At 41.6% G+C, this 23,221-nt stretch overlaps 1 protein-coding gene across 5 annotated transcripts in view; it reads left to right on the top strand.

Moving 5' to 3' along the window:
* Positions 1 to 12,265, top strand: part of LOC119498079 (microtubule cross-linking factor 1) — a 93,714-nt gene extending 81,449 nt beyond the window's left edge. For 2 of the 5 annotated variants that reach the window (XM_037786568.1, XM_037786569.1), the window contains 3 exons: positions 149 to 225; positions 732 to 2,283; positions 10,956 to 12,265. In XM_037786568.1, the coding sequence (XP_037642496.1) occupies positions 149 to 225; positions 732 to 2,283; positions 10,956 to 11,294 (1,968 nt within the window). In that variant the 3' untranslated portion in view covers positions 11,295 to 12,265. Of the gene's footprint in view, positions 1 to 148; positions 226 to 731; positions 2,284 to 2,458; positions 2,484 to 4,808; positions 4,867 to 10,955 lie in introns of all 5 variants that reach the window. The other 3 variants (XR_005209042.1, XM_037786570.1, XM_037786571.1) reach the window with 3 other exon arrangements.
* Positions 12,266 to 23,221: the final 10,956 nt, after the last annotated feature.

Consider the following 23,221-nt stretch of genomic DNA (forward strand, 5'->3'; position numbering starts at 1 on the left):
TCATTTTCATTTTTATAGAAGGTTTCCCGGTTTTCATATATCACTCATTTTAGAATAAACTACAGGTTTTTTTTCCTGACATTACTGCCTACAAATCATCTTACACTGAACGCATTTCCACATGATTTAACTATCTGTTGTGTTTCAGGCCCTGAATGAGATTTCGGAGAGAGAAGATGATCCTGCGAACCCAGAGGACGAGATGGGCGGCGGGAGTCTGTTCAGGTAAAAACATGAAAGAAAGCTTCAAGTCAAACGGAGTTCAAAGAGTGTTTTAACGGGTAAACTATTCTGTAAAAAGCTGCTGCATTTTAATGGATGTCAACTCTAAATACATCACCAAGAACCGGTGTGACTGGCTGCAGATTATTCAGCCTCCTGCGGCATCTTTGTTGCTCATACATACACATCGATCCCTCGAGAGATCCGCTGTTGATTCTATTAACTGTGACTTGAAGTGACAGAGAGTTTCCCCCCGGTGATTTTTCCCTGAAAGTTTCTGTTATGGCGAGGAAGTGATCCAGCTCGCTGTGCTTTTAAATAATTCAGACGGTTTTAAAACATTGAAAGTTGCTTTTTAAAAAACATAAACGCATATTTAGGATTTGTTTACTGCGGCGGGAATCTAAAGGAGATGAGATCATGATTGGGTTGGGATGTTTGGTTTCAGTGTCCCAACTGAAGTTAATGAACTGTTTGTGTGTGTGTGTGTGTGTGTGTGTCCTGTCCAGAGCCAAGTCCGTGTGCTCCATGAGCGACTTCCAGCGGTTAATGGACAGCTCGCCCTTCCTCCCCGACAAGACTCGCCACGGTGATCTGGGCCAAGACGACGTCACCCCGCCTCTTTCCCCGGACGACCTCAAGTACATCGAGGAGTTCAACAATAAGGGCTGGGACTTCCCATCATCCGCCTCCGGCGTGGATCCTGCCCAGGAAGTGTGGACAGACAAGCCCCCCGAAGCCCGCGGAGGGGAGCTCCTTCTTGAACCATTCCAGCCCCCCTCCTGGTTCCTCACCACCAGCGCCACCCTGACCACCAGCACCCTGAGCAGCCCCGAGCACTGCCACAAGTCCCCGCTGAGGGGCAACGGAGCAGGGGCAGCAGGGGTGGGACTGGTTCACATGCTCCACAGCCCCACCAGACACGGGGCAGCCGAGCGCCCTACTGCCCAAGACCCGGAATTCCTGTTCGCCAAAGGGACCAAAGCCAGGGGCGGCGGAGAGGCTGGGGTGGGAGCCAGCGGGTCAGATGAGGTGTTTAGCACTGGGAGGTGGGCATGTGGGCTCCTGGATGGCGGGGGGTTGAGGACTTCTCCTAGCCAGTCTCCTATCTGCCCCACGGTGGGCTACACCTCCTCTCTGGAGCTTCAGCTCTCCAGAAACATGAGTGATGACATGAAGGAGGTGGCCATCTCTGTGAGGAACGCCATCCGCTCACCGCCAGGGCCCGTCGTCCGGGACAACGCCTGCCAGACCAACGGATTCACCACGCGAGGCACTCAGACCACCCAGACCATCAGTGTGGGTCTCCAAACGGACCTGTTGAGGAACCTGACCAGCAGCCCCCACCGCTGCCTCACCCCGAAAGGTGGCAGCACGCCTATTTCCTCCCCGTCACGCAGCCTGAGGAAGGTTCAGTACTCTCCTGTGATCCAGAGTAAATTTGAGCGACCCTGCTGCTCACCAAAGTACGGCTCGCCCAAGCTTCAGCGCAAACTGTCCACATCCAACAAGGCCGAGGTACCCAACACCGTCCGCGCTCCAACACCCACCACGCCGCAGAAGGGCAACAGTGAGTCGGCGTGGGCCCGCTCCACCACCACCCGCGACAGCCCCGTCCATACCACCATCAACGACGGCCTCTCCAGCCTCTTCAACATCATCGACCACACCCCCGTGGGCTACGAGGCCATGCAGAAGTTCAACAAGTCCCCCAGTCGCTCTCGCCCCACCCCTCCCTCCACCACCGAGCCCAGCCCCGCTCACGGGGCCCTCGCCACCGACCCCAGGAGCGAGTGCTTGCGGATAGCACGCGGGCGTTCACCCAGCCCCGTGCAGCTGATAGTGGAGACGCAGGGAGACAAAAACGCAGAGGTGGTGAGCATACGGCAGGACCTGTCGGCCCCGCCGGGCTACACGCTGGCTGAAAACGCCGCCCGCATCCTTAATAAGAAGATGCAGGAGCAGAACTTCAGGGAGGAGAGGCGGCTGCAGGCCGGAGGACCGAGCAGAGACAGCAGCAGGCCGGCCGACTCAGACAGAGGACAGTCTGGATGTATGGAGGTAAATATGCAGACGCACTGGATCCATCGCTTCATCACTCATTTGATCTGGGGCCCATGTTTTATGACGCAAAAATATTTATGACTTTGGATTTTCCTTGTAATGGTTGAAGACAAACTTTAATCAGAGAAAAAGCTTCCGTGTTAATATCACTAAAATGTTGCTTTTTTCTCAGATCGAAAGCACTGACTGATGCAATGGTAATGTCAAATATTTAACCCTCTTCACAAATACTGAACTTTGCTTCATGACTGTATGTAGACGCTCTCTAAGGTTTCTTCTTCTTCTGTACTTTCTTCTTCACTGTAGCGACTTTCTTGTAGTTTGTCTATTATTTCTGTGCTTTAACTTCCGCCGAGGCCCGACCGACACCTGATTTATGTGTCTGATAACTGGAGAAGTGAAGTTAATGATCTGAGTGAGATCACAGTTATAATCATTATCAGCAACTCTCCAATTAAATGTTCAGCCAGTATTGTAAATGGCTCCAGTTTTTGAAGCAATTTGATTTCCCCTATTCCAAATAAACCAAGAAAAGTGTTTTATTTTATTTTTATTTGATGAAATCTGACACGTCGGTCGGGTCCTCTTCACCACCCATTCAGCTGACCTGTGGGAAAAAATATATGACACACACAATACCATCTTTCTGGTCATGTTTAAACCTGCAGTAGGCAGTATGTTTTTGGCATCAGTGGGCAGAAATTCCATAATAACCTTTCAGCATATTGTAATTCAAGTGTTCTGAGAGAAAACTAGACTTCTGCACCTCCTCATGTCTCTTTTTTCAGGCTTTAATAGATCTAGCCCGTGACGGGAGACTTTGGCCAATCACAGGTCATTTCAGAGAGAGAGCGTTCCTATTGGCTGTTCATTCAACGGAGGCAGCTGTCAATCACTCGCGAACTCTGACCAAACGGTCAAACTAGGCAGCGCTGATCAAATATGAATCAATATTTTGTTACTGTAATGCCTATTTCTCACCTCAAATGTTATCAGAAGCATCTTGTAGTGCACGGTTTATCTGTAAAATGAGAAAGTTTGTGAAACATGTAGAGATCAGCTGAGGAAATACCAAGCACCGCCCACCAGCCGGAGCACAGCCAATAGGAACACGCTCTCTCTGGAATGACCTGTGATTGACCAAAGTCTTCTGTCGGGGGCTAGATTTTTTAAAGTCTGAAAACAGAGCCATGAGGAGGTTCGGAAGTCCAGTTTTCCCTCAGAACACCTGAATTACAATATGCTGAAAGGTTATTATGGAACTTTTGCCCAATGATGCCAAAATCATTCTGCCTACCGAAGCTTTAAGTGATGAAACCGAAAGAAAAATGCATTCAGTTTACTGTATGTAAGGGCACGCCGCTGTAAACAGATTAAAACTACAGAAAAGTAGGTCATCCTGTATTGAATCTGTACATTAAAACAATGTACCAAAAAGACGTACTGTATATTTGAAACCATACCATGAAGAGTGAGCAACATAATCCCACATATGCTGATTAATGTGTCCACTAACATGAAGCATTCACCATCTGCTGACAGATTAGAGTCTGACATGTGATTTTATGGATGATAGTGGAGTGTGTGTTTCCTCCAGTCATTCACTGAGTGATGCCTTCTGTGCGTGACAGACTGAAATAATGGATTGCGACGGTACTTTAGAACGCAACATGTTAATATCGTAATATAGACCTGGGTACGGGTCATATATTGTTTTTTGGTGTGTGCTCGTAATGGATAAATACAAACAGAGAAGTGGGGGGAAGGAAAATATACCATTTAAATTTTGACTTTTCTGATCAGAAGGCACCTACTTTTAAACATTATGAAAGATTTGGATATCAACAGGTTTTTGGATACGGGCAAATATCACAACGCCGACCTTTTCAAGAAGGTGGTCGAAGGAATGAAAGACAGAAGTCTGCCACTGTTGGAAAACGTTGAAAAAAGTAGAGTTAATCAGAGTATGCACGGCTGCATGTAAATGGGAATATTAGTGTAATATTAATTTTCATTAGCCATGTTAGCAGCTTAGTAGGATTATTGTCTTTTTCTGACAAAAAACAGAATATTTTGTGCATGTAAACGTAGTCAGTGTTGGAAAATCTCTCCTGTAGACAAAACCTTTATCGCCTTTATCGTGGTGTATATCGTCACATCACTAAACCCCAGTTCGGTTTATTTGTTGCCGTTCATATTGAATGTTATCTCCAACACTATCCCACTGACCTGTGTGTGTCTACATGAAGGTCAGCGTCCCAGTGGTTTTTTTCCAGGTCTAAAGTGAATGGGTGTGTGTTTACTTTCTGTGTGGTCTGAAACTGAAATCAGCCACCTTATTTCTTCTGGTAGACCTCTCTGCCTTTGATATGTCACCTTTATCAGACTTCCTCTTTGCCCTATTTGACCAATTAACATTTCCCGCTCTATCTTCCCTCCTCCTCCCCTCTCTCCTCCCCTCTGGGCTTTATCTCCCCCTCCTCCTCCTCTTCCTCCTCCCTGTCCGCTGTGCTCTGATCCAGAACCACACTGTCATACTAACAACTCCTTGGGGACTGTAACTCTGCTTGTCTCCGTGATGTAAGTTCCTCTTCCTCCTCCTCTTCCTCTACGAACCTTTGGTGGTGGGTTCACCAGCCACACGGACCTCTCACCTCACACCCTGCAGACCCTCCTCCTCCTCCTCCTCCTCCTCCTCCTCACCCTCTTCATTACTGCATGCTTCACAGGACGGCAGAGTGACAGTGTGTGAAGCCATCGGAGTGGTGTCAAAAGTTGTGCGGCGGCCATGCATCTGTTTCTTCGTGTTAACGCACGCATGCTCCGTTTCTTTGTTATAGATCATCTGTTTGTTTTTTTTAAAGGACCATAATGGTGTTTTTTGCATGTTTTAATTCATTAACTACATAAATCACATCTACTGTTTTCCAATGTCATACCATACATTTTTGAGATTATTAGATTTAAATAAAATTTTCCACCAGTACGGTATGAAAATCAACTTTAGGAGACTAGCATGAGGTTGGTAATCAATTACAGCGAACATTCATTGAAGCTTGGGTGTTTTGAAGTGGGGTTGTATGAGGTACTTATGATCCATGGTAGGTGTATTATTTACAGCAGATGACGGTCGGCGTGCCCCCAGCATCGAGAAACAGACAGGAGTACCGGAGCAAAGCAATACAGTGCTGTGGACGGGGACAGCAGAAAAACATATATTATCCATGTTACGGCTGTCTGACGGCAAGATAAAGATCTGAAAATATTCTATATATAGCATACACTTAAACGGATATCAATGTATCTGGTGTCGGTACTCCTGTCTGTTTCTCCAAACTGGGGGCGTGCCGACCATCATCTGTAAGTAATCAACTGTAAGTAATAGTAACCTACTATGGATAAGAACCTCATACAACCCCACTTCAAAACACCCAGCTATCCCTTTAAGCTGGATTTGTATTGGTTAGGTCCATTGCAGTTGAGAGCAGCAACTAATTTGATATATCTTCTTCTTCTTGCCTACAGCGTCATAAACTATGTTGACAGGTAGTTAAGTATGTCAGATATGAACTCGTTCACTTTTCACTGCTCATGCAGTAAATTCTAGTGTTAAAAATCACTAACTAAATCACTAAATTAGCCGGCATGCGTAAGCCGAGCAGACTATAGCTAACATAGGCTGCTGACATTATCCAAGGCTATTTCTTAGAGACAAACCTGGAAGATGATGATAAGCGTACATCAGGGTTCTTTTTGTCTTTACAATGTATGATGTAAGTTAAATCCTGGTTAGCTCTTTCTGCATTTTGGGATAATTTCAGTCCACTATGGTGATTAATAATTCTCACTAAACATTTGAACAACACTACAGAATGGCAAACGTGCTATAGTCGGTACAGTACCATTCCTGCAATTGGCAGAGCATTTTGGCAAATTTTTCTTGGGCGCTACCCACACACAAACTGTGCTGCTCATCCCACAAATGCATGATCCTTACAAGTTAAAATACAATGCCAATTAGCATTGTAACAACAGAGAAATAATCGACCAAACACAAGTTTCCGAACTTTCTTTTCCCAGTTTATATACGCTACTGTGATGACAACATTACTTGACAAAAAACTGTAACCTTAACTATAATAGAGCACGCTTCTGAAGCAGTTTTTTTCAAGTTTCAGAAAGTTGATTGTCATACCACACAGAGAATGAATTAAATAAATTATATATGATCTGACATTAATGGGATGGATCTTGCAAAAGCGCCAGTATGGTCCTTTAAAGGAAACTCAGTCCATGTGACTCAAAGAGTCTTCAGATTGTGTCTTGACTACTGATCATATAACGTGAACCAGTAAACATGACACAAACAACTCTTTTCACACATTCCTCAGCGCAGGTTGTTTTTTGGGTCCCTGTACGGCCCTGATAATATAACATCTGGATTATTCTAACGTTGTGTTTCTACCAGGTGCTCCTCTTTTTGTCACCATGTGTGCGACTGGCTGGACTGTGACGTTTTCTTGTGTGATGTTTTACTTTTTTCACCCTTCTGTTCATACAGTGTTTTCTTTCCTCTTCCCTCTTACAGTTGTCCCACTAGCCATTTCCTCTCACACTAACAAGTCCTCCAAAGATTAACTGAAGAAGACCGCTGCTAACACTCATCACTTTCTATATACTCTATGGTGGATATTAACTGCTTACTCTGGTCCATTTCGCATGCTTAAAGGGGGAATCCACCATCAGATACTCTTACGCTGTTATACAATATGTTATCAGCCTGGCATTTTTTTGATGAGTTAGTTTTCTGGATCCTCTGGTGCCTCCTTCGCCTACTCTTAGTTCAGTTAGTGATTTCCCACATTATGCAAAATACCTTTTAAAAACAAAAATATGCAACAAAAGCAACTTTTTGCATTCAGATGTGGAGCAAAGACTTTTTCTGGAGAGAAATAAAAAAAAAAAGATGACTGACAATCTGTTCTGTTTATAACTGATGATAAAGAGTTCAAGTGCTTGGAAGAAGCCTGGACCATATTTTCCCATGTTTTTGTGTCTAATTGACGTAATAGAGTGCTCCAGGGATGAGGTATTTCAGTAGGCCAACCAGGAAGTCGCCCTGGTTCCCTCAACAAAAAGCCAATGGGATTTTTCCAATCCAGCTTTTGGATTATTGCAAAAAATACGATCTGTGGCAAACACACGTTTATGATGCTTACACATTTTGTTCAGCAAGATAATCTCCACAAATGTACACCACTTTTATGATTTTTGAAGCGTTAATGCAATCGGCAGAAGTAAAAAGCTAACGTTAGCCTATAAACGAACTACACCACCGTTGCATGAATGCGAGAATACACGACAAGGCTGACAAGTCGCCGTGACCACGTTTAGTCGTCTCATTTAGCCACTTGTTAGCAACCGCCTTTTTTAAGACACGTAAAGGCTTCAAAATTCATGAGTGGGGTATTAACTGATGTATTTGATATCGTAGAACAAAACGTTAAAAACTCTTCAGCGTGTGTTAACCACAGACCTTATTTCAGGCATCTAACTAAAAACACAATCAAAAAACCCGTTAACTTCCAGACGAGGGAACCGGAAGTGCTTACTCTTTTCTGGGTTTTAGCCAAGGCCTATTGAGAGAGGCTGGAACACGGGTCTTGGGGTATGACACATGCGAGCTGCGTTCGCGAGTTGCGATTGGCTCAATTTCGGCGAGTGCAAACCAGATTTTAATGTGCGTGTGTTGTACCTCAAAGATATGACGCGTGACCTCTCCTCTGTTCACCCTCTTTGGTTTTAGGACTCATTCCCGTAGCACTCTATAGGATCCAGGTCAAATAATACTTAAGTTATCCTTTAATGTCAGTCAAACTTGGAAGACAATATGAAAATGAATTTGGTCATTTCTTGTATTCAAAATGCTGCAGACTCTTTCTGGGAAAAAAAGAAAAAGCCACTGAAGCCTTGTGATGTACTTGCTTGCTTGTAATAATCCGTATGTACACACAATACAGGCAGAATTGTTCACACTCTTCCCTGTGTGTACCTGGAGAGTCAAATGGTCGACAGAATAAAATAGTAAAATAAAAACTAAGAAGTATCCATGGTGACAAAAAAAAGAAAACATGCCCACACAGATGTAATCCCATGATCTGTTTTAACAATGCCAAAGTGTTTTACGGTGGATTTCTCCTTTAAGGTGGAAGCATCGACTGAGTTGATGTGAAGCTGTTCACGTTGCTGTCTTCAGCAGCCGCTCCTGTTCACTGACTTCCTGTACACATTACTGATGCATGATCTGTGGCGTCGTGTGATCTGATGTATTAGCATCACAAAGGAAATCTTGTATTAACCCACAAGACAGCCATTAACCAACGACTTCTCTGTATTTTCCGGTGTGAGTGTGTGTTTGTGTGTGTGTATGTGTGTGTGTGTGTGTGCGTGTGTGTGCGTGTGTACACAACCCATCAGTTGTATTCATAATCAAATTATTTATTGATGGAGACGCCGCCCATCCGTCTCCGTGACATTGTTTTCCTGCCAGTTCATCAGGACTGCAGTCACCGGTTTGTCTGTCTTTCCATCCATCTGACTTATTTTCTTCTTCAGTTCATCCTCTCACGCCACCGCAGCCTCATCGCCGTGTATTTTTAGCAGAACTAGATTGTTGCTTTGCGGGCTCGATGTCCCCCATCCTTCAGCCTGGAGATGAGCTATTTATGAAGCAGGCCAGTGGTGTGATGTCCCGGTGTGATCATTCACCCAATCACACTCTGACATCATTCTGACGGGGAAAGAAAACTCACCCACAGTCACGTTTCTGTCTTCTTATCGACCTCTTTTTCTCACTTTTTCTATTTTCATCCGGGGGGGACAGATGCATAAATGTCTCACCATTAATCTGTGTGCAGCAGAAATATGCATCATACACAGTCTTGAACCAGATTTATAAACCCCTGTGTTTGCATTATTCTGTGTTGTACATCTCAGTCATCTGGTGTCCTCTTAACAGCAGCTTTGCACACCTGTATGACAGAAAAGTGTTGATTCAGCTGTGTGGTCATTTGTGAAGCTGTTGGTTTTGTTTCTTCAGTTTCATCCACAGCCGTTGCGTTGCACTACCTGTATTTAAAGCTGTCTCTAGTCTTTTGTCCCACATGAGGGGAACAGAACATTAGAAATACAACTACACCAGGAACTGCAGCCTCAAAAGTTACCAATAAGTATTGATTTGGTGGATTGAAGGTCAAAAGATGTTTGTCACTTGAAAAGTAAACGTTTTTTAGGTTTTATATTGAATTCGCCATAAATAAATGTTGCAATTTAATCAGTGAAATTATGTTTTAACAATGGTTATATATATATACTAGGGCTGTCAAAGTTAACGTGATAATAACGCCTTAACGCAAATTTGTTTAAACGCCACTAATTTCTTTAACATATTAATGCAACTTGCGATTTTTAGGTTGTAGCGGGCTCAGTTTTAAAGCTAGAGTGAAGATACTGGCATCATATGAAACTAGAAAACCTAAGGAATCCATTGGTATCATACTAGCTTGTCGCGAAGGAGGTTAAATAACACTTCAAACTTGCGCAACATTTTTTGCGAGGAAAAACTGTCTGTTTTCAAAGGGGTCCCTTGACCTCTGGGTTCTATGGGTATCCACGAGTCTCCCCTTTACAAACATGCCCACTTTATGATAATCACATGCAGTTTGGGGAAAGTCATAGTCAAACATTTTGCGATATGGTGAGTATTGCGATAAGATATCGCAATATATTGCAATTCATTACCTTTTTCTCAAATGCAAATTATGCAGTTTGTCAACTTCTGTTTTACCTAATAAGATACAGTTTTCACTCCATTCGTCTCAGAGATTTCATTCACATATCTTGAGGTCCGAAAAATGGCTATGCCAGTTTTTCCTCTCCAAAATGTAGCGCTATTTTGCGTTCTTCCCGGCAATCTAACATGACATGGTTGGTACCAATGGATTCTTTAGGTTTTTCTAGTTTCATATGATACCAGTGTCTTCACTCTAGCTTTAAAACTGAGCCCGCGACAACCTCTGAAAGACAGAATAGCAGCCAGTTAATAGTTTATAAAATAAAAGATATCGCAAAATATCGCGAACTGTGCTGTATCGATTTTTCCCTATTTTTTACTATCTAGTCTAGTTGATCTAGAGAGTTCCTTCTTGACTTTGGAAACAGCAGTAGACAAAACAATCTCAACTCAAGGTCCGCATACTCGTTTGTTATGGTGCTTTCGGCCATATGATATAATCCTCATTAGGATCTACTGATTTTACAAGTGTACCTAATAAACTGGTGCTCCACTAATTTAAAATGATGCTTTTAGACAGACTGGTAAAACACAAACAACAATAGAAATACCATTAGGAGTCTAATAATTGCCTGAGAAAATAAAAGCTCCTACTAAGTTCCCTCTTTGACATTACTCTTCTTTTTGACACATTCAGTCTTTTTGTTTAAAGGGGAAGATTAATCATTTAGTTTTTTTGTCAACATAATTTCTACATCTTCCCCTCTCACTCTTCTTCACTTTCTTTTATTTATGTTTCTCAGTTTAAGTCACTTCCTGTTTCTTTGGCCTCGTTGCTCCCCGCCCCCCCTCACTGACAGCTCCTTGTCGTTGGCAGGACCTGCCTCGCTCTCCGGTGGCTCCACCCCTGGACTCCTGCTTCCTGCGACCGGCCCGCCCGGCCAACCGCCGCCCCCCCCTCGCGCTGGGCCGCCCGCTCCCCTTCCTCCTCCCCCAAGTGGAGCGAGGGCACGAAGAGGAGGTTCACCTTCCCGCCGCCGGGATACCGGAAGACCATCCTGGAGGGCGAGGAGCCAGCGTGAGGCCTTCCTCTACCTCCTCTCACCCTCCTCCACCTCAGCCTAAAAGACCCAGTACCTCAGAACCCCCCCCCCCCCCAGATCTAGAGACTCCCGAGAGACGGAGCCTGACGGGGGGGTTGGGATCCACCCAGTAGCACCAGCTGACCATCGAGGAACCAGAACTTCTTCTTTTTAGAAGAACCTGGAATGTACTGTAATATCAAAAAAAAGATTTAAAGACTACATTTCCATAAGAGGTGCCTGCACACACTTGAGTTACTCATCACCCCACATGTGTCTATATGTATTTAATACATACATATATATATTAGTCACAGTTCTGAACCTTTTTCCAGGTGAAAACTGTATATCAGCTGTTGCATTTGTATGAAGTTTACACCATCTGTTTACACTTTTCTTTTTTTTACGTTGTCCTTCATCAATTCATGTTCAAGCTATTTTTTTTTCTTCTGTTTTTTTTTGTTGCCAGCCTTTGAAGCTTTGACTTTTCTGTTTAGTTTCAAGGAGAGGAAAGTCGACACAAACAAACAAACAAACAAACAAAAAAAAGGAACTGTTTCATCGGGTCTGAAGCAGAGACACATGATGTCATTTCTGATGCTAATGTATTTATTTTTAGGTGGGGATGAATGTTTGGCTCTGTAAACATGTAGAAGATGGGTGACGACAAATAAAATGAATAACCTTATGCATATTTGGAAGGCAGTTGTACAAATATCAGTCAAATATTTGCATGCCTTTTGAACACTAGCACTTTAGTGCATGTACATACGAGCTCTAGTCATTTGTGATCACTCGGCTCCGCTGTTGGGGGGGAAAAGAAAACACTTGTCGTGATGGGAACTCTTGAGCTGTTGTTTTTGTTGTCACATGATTTGCATTGACTAAAATAAGAAGAATTTTTAAGTGAATTATTGTACCTACCAGGCTGTCTTTGTACAGTTGTTACTATTGGATATGAATTACTTTTTCTTTTGACAAGAAAAAGGGATTGTGGAAAAAAATATGAATGTTTTAAATGAAAAGTCTATGTCAAAAATGTCTAACGATCTATAGTCTTATGTAAATACTAAATGGTAATAAACATGAATGTGTATTTACAAGATATCCTCTTCTGTGTGTGTGTTTGCATCATCATCCAGGTCTGAGAAGTGAAGCCAATACAGAAGTGCCTTAAACTTGCATTCTTTCTAATAGCCAGCAGGGGGCGACTCCTCTGGTTGCAAAAATAAGTCTGATTGTATAGAAGTCAATGAGAAAATGAGCCTACTTCTCATTTGATTTATTACCTCAGTAAACATTGTAAACATGAGTTTATGATCTCAATCGCTAGTTTCAAGTCTTCTTCAATACAGCATGATGTTAATTTAGTAAATTATGGTCCCATTTAGAGTCAAATAGACCATAAAGCAGGGTATGCTTTAGGGTGTGGCTACTTTCTGATTGGACGGGTCCAACAAAAAACAAGCCAGGAGATCGTTGTTCATGTCCCGTGCATTACGTTTCACTTTCACTTTACAATCAGCTGATCGTTCGTGTCCCGTGTTCACGTCAAGTCACATTTGCATTGTAAAAAAAGTAGTTTTAAACACAACCGGGTCGTTTTTTCCTAAACCTAAACAAGTGTTTTTGTTTAATTCACAACATTAAGCATGTGTTAACGGCAAGCAAAAAGTGATGCCAAGGGGTCCGACAAAGCATCAGTAGCCTATGTGACGAGTTGGGATGAGAACGTGTCTGAATTACGGCTGCACTTTGCTAACCAAGCTAGCGTTAGCTGCTAATGGTACTTGGCTCTCGCTCCTCTCCAACTCCACCGTCTCTCCAAAAAAAGTCACTTCTGGTTCCAAAAAACCAAGATGGCGACCCCCAAAATGCTGAACTCAAGGCTTCAAAGCGGTAGTCCACACACCAGTGGGTGACGTCACAATGACTACGTCTACTTCTTATTTACAGTCTCTGGTTTACGTCTGCTGGTCACGTTTTAAACGTATCTCTCCATGATGACGGTTAGATGCAGCTCATCGTAGATTATACGCTCTTTCATTAGACCTGAGTTTGTGTTCTTGGCAGAGACTGATCCTGTGTGTGTGTGTGTGTGTGTGTGTGTGTGTGTGTGTGTGTGTGTGTGCGTGCGTGCGTGCGTGCGTGCGTGCGTGTGTGTGTGGATTACAGTGCAGACCACAGGATTACAGTGGGTCAGGAGGGACACACACACACACACACACACAGTGAATGTGAGTAAGAAGATTGTGTCGTCCCAGAAGTGAAATCCTGTTGCATCATGGTCATAACTGTGTCACCTCACTCGTGTTACTCAGCTTGTCACGCAAGATAAAGATCAGTGAAATAAATCTAGACTAGTTTATTTAAATATGCCCTTAGTTGTGTCCATATATTATGCTATTTTATGTAATATTTTTGGTTTTATGTGCTGAAATTGTTGGGTATCTGCCTATAAAACATCTGCCAATAGATGTTTTTCACTGCAGACATTTTGCTGTAGGAAATGCACAGGTGTTACTAATGACATTGACGATGGCTCTGTTTTATTCAAGAGTCCCAGTGAGGAATGACAGTGTGACGGTGAGTCAGCATTACAAGGATCCTGAACCTGAAGCAGGTAAATGAAATTCAGCCATCTTTAATTTGATTATTTACACCTGTACACTTTTCCTTCATGACATATCAAAATGTCTACTGTGAAAATACATATACAAACAAAGATAAATGCAATTATCAGGCATTGAAAAATGTCACCAAAAAGTCTTATTGCCTTCCCAAAATGACATTTTATCAACAGTTTTTTTTGTCTGCAACCTTGAGGGTTAATGTTTGGTTATTTTTAAGCAAGTAAAACTACTAATATGGCAGACAGGTTGTTTTGGAAGCCGTGGGGGGGCAGGCGTACAAAAAAGTACAATCTGTAGTTTCAACAAACAGATCTAGAGCCAGCAAAATCTTTCCCTTGGGTTCTGTCAATATGGAGGGAAGTTCAACCCTGTTAGTTTGCGTATACCAAGCACATTACAAAGCTAGTTGAAAATCTGCAAAATATCCCTTTAAGGCTGGGAAAAGATCATGAAAAACGTAGAAGAAGGTCCGCACACTGTAGCTCCCTTAGAGTGCAATTTATTGGCATATCTTCGTAAGTGACGCTTGGGCTCGAAACGTCACTTACGAAGATGTGCCAATAAACTGCACTCTAAGGGAGCTACAGTGTGCAGACCTTCTTCTACATTTTTCATTGCTGTCTTCTACCGGTCCAGCACCAGCCTATACTACGGATGTGCGCGACCACCTCATATTGTTTGGGAAAAGATCATGGACATGAGCGTGGTTAAAAGAAACCAATTTGACATGTTGGTAGCAGATCTCCCTCTCCTTGACTTCCTCCCAAAAAGGTTTTTACAACATTATTTGCACGACCACAAGAGGTCACATGTTAGAAAAACGTAAATATCGGTCATTTTAAGAGTTCAAAAAAACAAACACAGCTGTCATTTTTCTGGTGATGGTGAGGACAGACATGAAAACTAACTTTCAAAAAGCTCAACGGCAGCATGTCTGTCTAGAAATGTCCTAATTACTCAAGATAAACAAAGACCTTACAGGCCGGAAAAGATAAGATACTGTTGAGTTTTTCTGACGTAGTGAGTCAATACTGAGCATCACTAACATAATTGTGTTTACCTGCATTGCAGTGGTCCAGATGTGTTAAAAACTGGGCAAATGACACCAAAATGATCTGCCTGGCTGGATATTAGAGGTAAAAAATATACTTTTTGTAAATTGGAGCTAACTGACCCTTTAATTTTAGGTTTTTCCATGACCTGATAATGTTTAGACTGTTTTGTTCTCCTTTAAATGAGAAAAGCATGACTATCTAGGATTTTTATTCATCTGTTTTACCAGTAAATGTCATTACTGTGAATGCAATCAGTATGTTAAAACAACATGCTTTGGGCAGTTTTAGATTTGTTTTAACCGTGTCCTTTGGTTCTGCAGGGATGTATTTCACAGCCACTCATGCTGGTAAGCAAAAAGTTGGTACAATCGAGAACCCAGACCAGATTTTAGTTTAAATAAACTTGTAGGAAGTGATTAGAAATAGGGTCCAGATTAAACAAATGTTCATAAGTGTGTTTTAGACAAAAAAGGCCCATGTCAACACTGTCCAAAAGACGGATATCTCAATACCTGAACAAATAAAACCCCAAACTATCTACATGGCTAGATACCACTAGATGTAAATGAAAGTATTTTAGGTGAACTAACCCTTTAATAAAAATAAATAAATATGTTTAAGGTGCAGCAAACTCTTTAGTGTGATGTTGCTGCCAGCTAATAGAGACAAATATCACAGTCTTGCTTTATTCTGCTCATTTTCAGCTTTTCACGTCTTGAGCAGAAAATACGGCACAAGAATTAAATCTGTAAATTTAAAACTGTTGGCTTTTACAGCTTTTATTGGCTCTGAGGGAGAGGAAGCTGATTGTGGGAGAGCGGTAAAGAGGGAGCGATAAAGACGCAGAGAGCTGAAGGCCTCCGTATACCTTTCACAGAGTTATAACGATGAATAATTAATGTGGCCCAGCTGCACTCTGGGAGCGGCTGATGGCACCGAGCAGGTCAGTGGAGGGAAGAAGATGAAGATGCTCTGCTTTTACTTCCATCCGCCCCGAGAGAAACCCACCACTGCTGAATTATTTAGCCCTGAAGTCCCTCCACACACACACACACACACACACACACATACAGTATACACTGCTGCTCTCTAAACACTGGACTCTGCTTTTATAATGTCTGAAGCAGGAAGGGTGTGACCTCTGTGAGATAGAAGTCACGCTCAAATACTGTAGATGTCCCGAGGCAAAGATGGAGAAGGACAAGTCTTAAACCACTTTAAATTTAATGTGTGACATTTTCAGAAATCAATGTTTCTGTAGGTGGCACTGCTGCTGTTTATGAAGTAAAAGCTTTGGTGAAGTGAGGAAGCTCTTAGCTTTCAGCCTTTGAGGTGTTGAAACAGTCTGGAGCAGTCGTTCCCAACCTATTTTCTAGTTGTATGTAAGAAAAGCCCCCACGACATCATCACCCTAAAAAAATTTATAAATTCTCAAACAAAATCCTCAATTGTAATAAAGTGATTCAGCGTATTAAATTAGTCTTTTTTTTTTAAATCAACTTTCTTTAATGAATATAACTCGTCAGTTTCGTCGACATAAATGAAGTGATGACATCTCGACGGATTACAAATGCAGATACATAATTAATGTGAAGAGCCAAAATAATTTTTTTGTGGTTAAATAAATGTAATTTATGGTGTTGTTAGATTGCTGCTAGACCGCCCCACTATTACAGGTGCGTACCTCCCTTTGTGTGCATTAAAGGTTTTTGACCGCAGTGAAAAGGTTGTTTTTGAGAGGCTAAACGCCAACAAATACGGATTGAAGCAGAATATTTCATTCGATTTTGCTGCTAAGTAGCAAAAAAATAGTTTTAAATAGTTTTATATACACTTTTGTATAAATTATCCTGTAAGTTTGTCATTATGAATTTATTTATGACTTGAGCAAATCTAATTTTGACAACCGCAGAACAGACAAGTCCTGGCGCCCCCCAAAGGGGGGCCCAGACCCCAGGTTGGGACCCACTGGAGGACCCGAGGGGAGCTAAAAGTGTTTTTATTTTTAAAATTTAACTATGATTTTTGTTTTTTGTTGGTCTTCTGTTCAAAATTAAGGCTGGAATTATTTTATCAAGAAACCAACAAACACTCTGGAAAGACCAAAGCTTATGAAATAGTCCTTTGTAAATCTTTAAAAACAGGTCACAAATGTGTAGTTTATTTTTCATTTTGAAAAGGCTCAGTAATTTAAAGGCCTCTCTTAACCAGGTCTTAGTACCACAATAGCCCTTGAACTTTACTTGTAACTAGGCTTAAAATGAATGCTGATTGTTATAGGGTTCTGTAGTTTTTAGCAGATGTTACTCAGACAGGTGTAAATGGTGCATTTGGTGCTCTAGTCAGTATTTACAGCAGCAGGATGGTGTATGTGGGATTACCTCAAAATAAACTACCCATTGTGCCCATTTTCATTGTAACGTAGCAAAATGTCAACCAGTGCAACGGTGTGGCTCATTGATGTATTTTAACACACAGTCTGTGACTCTCTACAACTCTATGACACAGAGGAAGAAGATATATCAGGCTTTGGATACACAGACTGTATTTGTTATAAAGGATCAGTTTATTGTTGTTGTTTTTATGGGATTTGTTCATAATAAGAAAAATACAGGATATCTCCAGAAGTATCCCTTAATTGTCTTACTTTTTTAGGGTTTGTATTTTATTTTAGACATGATTTTCAAATGTTAATCATATACAGTATGTATAAGTGTGAACTTGACTCGTGTTGACTCGCAAAATCCTAAGTGTTGTATAAATAATATTTGTATAAACGTTTTCTAATGTTAGCTATCTGTCATTTATGGATGACCAGTAGCAAAATTAGTTGTGTTGCAGTACTACAACTGCAGTGTTGTAGCAGTACTCAAGAACGGAGTGCTTATGGTTTGCATGTTCTACATTTTATCTTAAGTGTGTCGTGCACAGTGGGAATCGCACTGGTCTTGTCTTGGTCTCACTCCCAACCCCTCAAAGTATAGATTCTGTCTTGATACACTCTGGTCTTGGTAATGACTTGGTCTCGGTTTAGGTGATCTTGACTACAACACTGCCTAACTGTTCCAACTTTCATTATGACCTGTTCAGGACTTGGTCTTAAGTTGGGACTTCATTTCGGACTTGACTCTGGACTTTATGGCCAAGACTTGAGACTTTGTCCCACTTCTGCTTGAATATTTAGTCTTTTTCTGTGCTTTAGTCTGTTGTTGTTTTACTGTATCTGTTGTTGGAAGACCCTGATGGTCACAAACCAAAAGTTCTTTAAGTGTTGCTGGAGTTTTGACCCATGTTTCTACTTTAAAGCACTTTAAACTACGTAAATAACACTAACATGTCATTGCCATGACCTTTTGGCATCTTTTACTCATCATTACCTCCATTTCCAGTAGTAGTCCTAGTATAATACCACCCCTTCAGCCATAGCACTCTGTTAGATTTTCTACTGTGACTGTCTCAGCTATCGCTTTCCATCGCTTTTTCTGTCTAGTTGTTTTCTACGTCTGTCTGCCTGGTTGTGCTCCTTTGACCTTGGTTGCCTGATTAAAGCTTCATATAACTCGTGTGGCACACGAGTTTTACATGAACACATGTTGATCAGATTTTAGTTTCTCCTGGAAAGTTCTTCTGTGTTGTAACTCTGTTTTGGTCCAAACAATACAGCAGCATTTTTATATTTGCAGAGCATTTAGTGGTGTTGTGCATTCATTATCAAATTGGCGAATGTGTTTCTTAATTTGGTTTGTGTATAATTACTTTTTTAAATGCGACATATGGTAAAGATGTTTCCTTCATTTGCTTCTCTTTTCTTAAGTAAAGCAGCGTGTTGAGCTCTCTCAGGCACCGTGAATGAGTTGCACAATCACTGTTTTAACATATAAATCCACAATATTTAGTACTGAAATCAACATTTCTTTATGAACATGTAAAACAAATATCATTTTTAATCTTCTTTATGTGCCAACTTCAATTATTTTGTGCTGCTGTTTGGTCAGTCCCTCTCTTCCAAACATATTTTATATCTAACAACAAGTGCTGTTTGATTAAAGGATAAATACAAAATAAAGCGCTAACATCCCATGACCATCTTTGTTGAACTGATAAAAGGATTTTCAGTTTTACGCCGTCACCTCCTCTTCATCACATGTCATGGTCCTAAATTTCTAACTACTATTCAATACTGCAAAATGGAATAAAAATAGGATTATATTTGTGATTTCTCATCCGACATCTGATCACCTCACAGTTGACTCACACTACTTTATAAAGTCACTTGATCCAATTAACTGATAAGAAAAATAAGTGGTGCATTAGAGAGGCTACTGGATGTTTGTCAGGACATTCAGGGACAAATGTCTCCTGATCCAAAGTGATTGTTGTGTCTTTGACAGGACACACCAGTTATACAAAGTCACTTAAAGTCTTATAAAGTAGTTTCAGACCTGTAGAAACTTTCTAATGGATCGCTGCATTGTCTTAACTGCTTTGAGTCATGAGGAGCCAACAGTTTGAAATCCAAATATGCTGATCCATGAATAAATCAACACTGCAGACAAAATGTAATTTCATTGGTGGGAAAAACTCTAACAGAATAATCAATATAAATTCGTTTTTTTTCTGGCCAAAACTGAGGTGACAGCTAGGTGTTTTTTTTAAGTATACAGAGTTAAACTGTGAGTGTCTGACTTCCCTCAGCATTAACCAGCTCTTTAAATGAAGCTGCTGTTGAATATTTGCTCTGCCATTTGACTGTGATTGAAAAAGATAAAAAGAACGGTGTTTTTCTCTCTGGCTGCGATGATGAATAATGCAGCGGCGGCTGTCTGGGCGTCTCTGTCAGATTGTTAAGAGCAGTTTCCCATCGTGTTCCCAAATCTTTGCGTGTTTGACTAAACAGATGAGACGAGCCTCTCGTTTTGTGGAGTTTGCAGCTGCTGTCTGAGGACTCAGCTGACGGTTGGATCTGAACACTGGGGAGCGATGTGCAGGATGGAAGTCCAGTGAATATCACACCAATCTGTGGTAATGGTAGGGCTAGACAGATGAGTTTCTTTTGCAGATTTTTTTGTTTAAAAGCAGCAGAAAGCATGGCTTCATATGTAGAAATTCATCCTCTTATTTAGACTAAACAGCTGGAAAGAGTGTCCTATCAAGCCTTATTAGGACTCTGCGTTCCTGACACCAAAATATCTCGTAGGGTAAGTCGCTATGAAAATTGTAACTTCAAAGCAAAAGTCTCTTAAACAGCAGAAGACGCCCGCCATTTTTTAAAATTACCACCTTCAATCCAATCACAAAGAAGATGACATTCATATCAGAAAAATGAGAGGTTTATTAACCTTTTTAAAAACAGTTGTTTCTTGCTTTCACCAAGGTGTTAAAATAGTGTCATGTTGACACATTCTCCCTTTCAATTGAAGTGAATGGGAGACGATGCAAATATTTGCTGGACAGACATGTGTTGTGACCACCTTATACCTGGAATAAGGGATTTTTTGGCCACTTGGGGGCAGTGGAAACAAGTTGTGAACACAACATTGACATATCATTACTTTTTAAGATGATATTGCAAACTTGTTAGCAAAGAGTTGCTTATTTACACATCCAGCAGTCACAGAGCAACATTAGCATTCATTTGGAGTCGTGTTTGTGTCCACTTGACATATGTAAGTCCAATATTCACTCTCTTTTAGTTCTGTTTTTGGTCTCTACCAACTCCAAATTGCAACCAAAAACAGCACTATGAGAGTGGTGAGTGAACCAAAAAAGAAGTTGCAGCTGCAGCTAAACAATGAGTGGAAACTCACTATAAAGCTCCGTAACTTAAGTGATTTTCTTGCCTAAACCTAACTGCGATCATTTGACAGTAACTACGTGGCGTATAAATGACACGCGAAAAAATTTGTTATCATGGCATGCGGGATGTCCTTAAAATATCTATTTACACGCTTTCCCATGAGATCAGGTTGAGTATACTGTACTAGAAAATTTAACCAAAACATCAAGAATACATGAATCTTCTCTGAATAGTGAATGAATCCTTTGTTCACTGTTTAAACGTTTTAAAAATAAAGCGGCCGGCTGTCCAGACAGTTAAATACCATCATGTACAATCTGACAAAGACACATTTTAATCAATTTTACTGTCCTCGTTCACCGTGTGTCCCGCTGACAGAATTAACCTTTCTGAGGCGCCACGCTGCCTTGTTCAGCGTGCAGTCTGTCAAAAAATTGGACCCCAAATTGCACATGCCTGCAGCTGTGAGCGAAGGCCTCCACCAGACAATGAGCGACACAATGGGCCTGGCTGTGCCATTAGCTGAGAGGTTGTCATGCCAACGATACAAAAAGCCCCACGCTCGACCAGGAGCCCAGAGGAGGATTCATATTGAGCGAGAGCGTTCCCCGGAGGCCCTTCACTTTCTGTTACATCATTATTCATTCGAGGAGAAGGCTTCCTGTCGACGCCCGCTGACCAGAGCGCTGGATGCTGCCAGTGTGTTCAAGCTGGGAAACTGTGGCAGAGGCTGGGTGTCAAGTTCTTTTTGTTGTTGTTGTTGTTGGATTTTAGCTCCACAAGAAATGCACTATTGTGCCAGTAAACAGACAGTCCCATTGTGCTGAAGAGTGTGACGGCCGTTTGAACCCTGAACTAAACCAGCAGGACCGTCGCTCAGGCTGGCGTCAAATCACAAACAATATGTTCAGCAAGGGAAACATTTTTAGAGAACATAAGAGCAGCTCAACATTTATCAGTGGTAGAGGAAGAACTCAGATCCTTCACTGGAGTAAAAATACCAATACAACAATCTAAAATGACTCCATCACAAGTCTTGTATTCAGAATTATACTCAAGTAAAAGTACAGATGTATTATCAGAGCAGAGATGAGGAGCTACAGAGGTCTGGTGAGCTTCTTTCTAACTCCACACCAACGTTTTTTGTGTTTTTTATTTCAAATTTATAGAATTTTTATAGCAAATATATTGCTAAGAAGTGAAAGTCAATAGTTTGTTCGATTGCAGCGTCGGCTCACAGCAGCAGAGCTACGCTTACGACATTTTGGATTGAAAGCGACTACCGTACGCAAGTAAAACGTCCCCTACAAAGTGCCGTACATGTCATGTCTATTCTATTGTCATAATTGTAATGTCTCTACTGACATGTCCTGTGTTGAACAATAGAAATATTATAAATATGCATACTATTATAACTATTTACTTACTTACTTATTTATTTGTTGACTTTTTTGCCCGGCCGCTTCCCAGAGGAGCATAAACTGAGCAATGGACGTAAATGGAGGTTAGAAAAATCCAGCACACAGATTTTGAGAACAATCGCAACCTTTTTCAGGTCAAGGACCTCCAAAATCAATGTCCAATAGACCTCAGCCCATGGATGTATAAGAGGTTGTGTCCTGTGCTTTTGCCCTGCGTGTTAGTAAATTGCCTACAACTACATAAAATTCCGTTTATGTCATGCTACTAGCTACTGGTCGATAGCCGGTTAAACAGAACAGAGACGTTAATACATCCACCACGGTACAGGCTTACAGCATACAGCCAATGGGTGTATTATAAGATAATAAAAGTGATGAATTACAGCCAATATATCCATTATTACAGCTAGCAGGAAGCTGGCAGAACCGGTTATGTAATATGAGTGTGCAGGGCGGTGCAGTCCTGTCGGTCTGATGCACGTTCATTATGCCGAGGAAAATAACTCTGGATTCAGCTATTAGTGAATTTTACAACTTTTAGGTTTTAGGTATGATTTTAAATGAGGGTTATTTAAGTGTTCGTACTGGGAAGTTGATTTATGGCGGCAGCGCTATTGCAGCGCCATCTAAACGCCATTGGCAAAAAAGCCCCAGTGTTTTGCTTATAGTATTCAGCCCCAACTGAGGCCGACTCAAGTGACATCACTTGAGGCAGTTTATCAGACTCACAGGCACACAGCTCCCTCTGGAGCAACAAAAGGCGTTTTAAAACTTTTTTTCACATATGCAGTCGTACTCCCAAAGAGCTCTTAACACAGCGTCAAACGCTTCATTTCCTGCGTTCTGTGAATTTTTCAGCATCAATTTATGGAAATGTCTTTAATTATATAAAGGAAAACACCAAATTCAGGTGGCAGGTGACAAAATATAATGGAATATAATGCAGTAAGGCTTTCATGCATTCTGTATTGCTTTCAAATAGTGACGTTGCCGGCTGACGCTCCGTTTTCTACCGGCCCCGGCCGCACGCAATGACTGCTCATGACTCTTTTCCTTCAAAATGTGTGTGTAGGGTTAACAGCGTCCACTAGTAGAAATATAGAACGGCTGCAGGTGGATAGTGGTGGTTGTTTTGCTTTGTAATAGTAACTCGTT

The sequence above is a fragment of the Sebastes umbrosus genome, chromosome 12 (genome assembly GCF_015220745.1).
Source record: "Sebastes umbrosus isolate fSebUmb1 chromosome 12, fSebUmb1.pri, whole genome shotgun sequence".
Classification (NCBI taxonomy): domain Eukaryota; kingdom Metazoa; phylum Chordata; class Actinopteri; order Perciformes; family Sebastidae; genus Sebastes; species Sebastes umbrosus.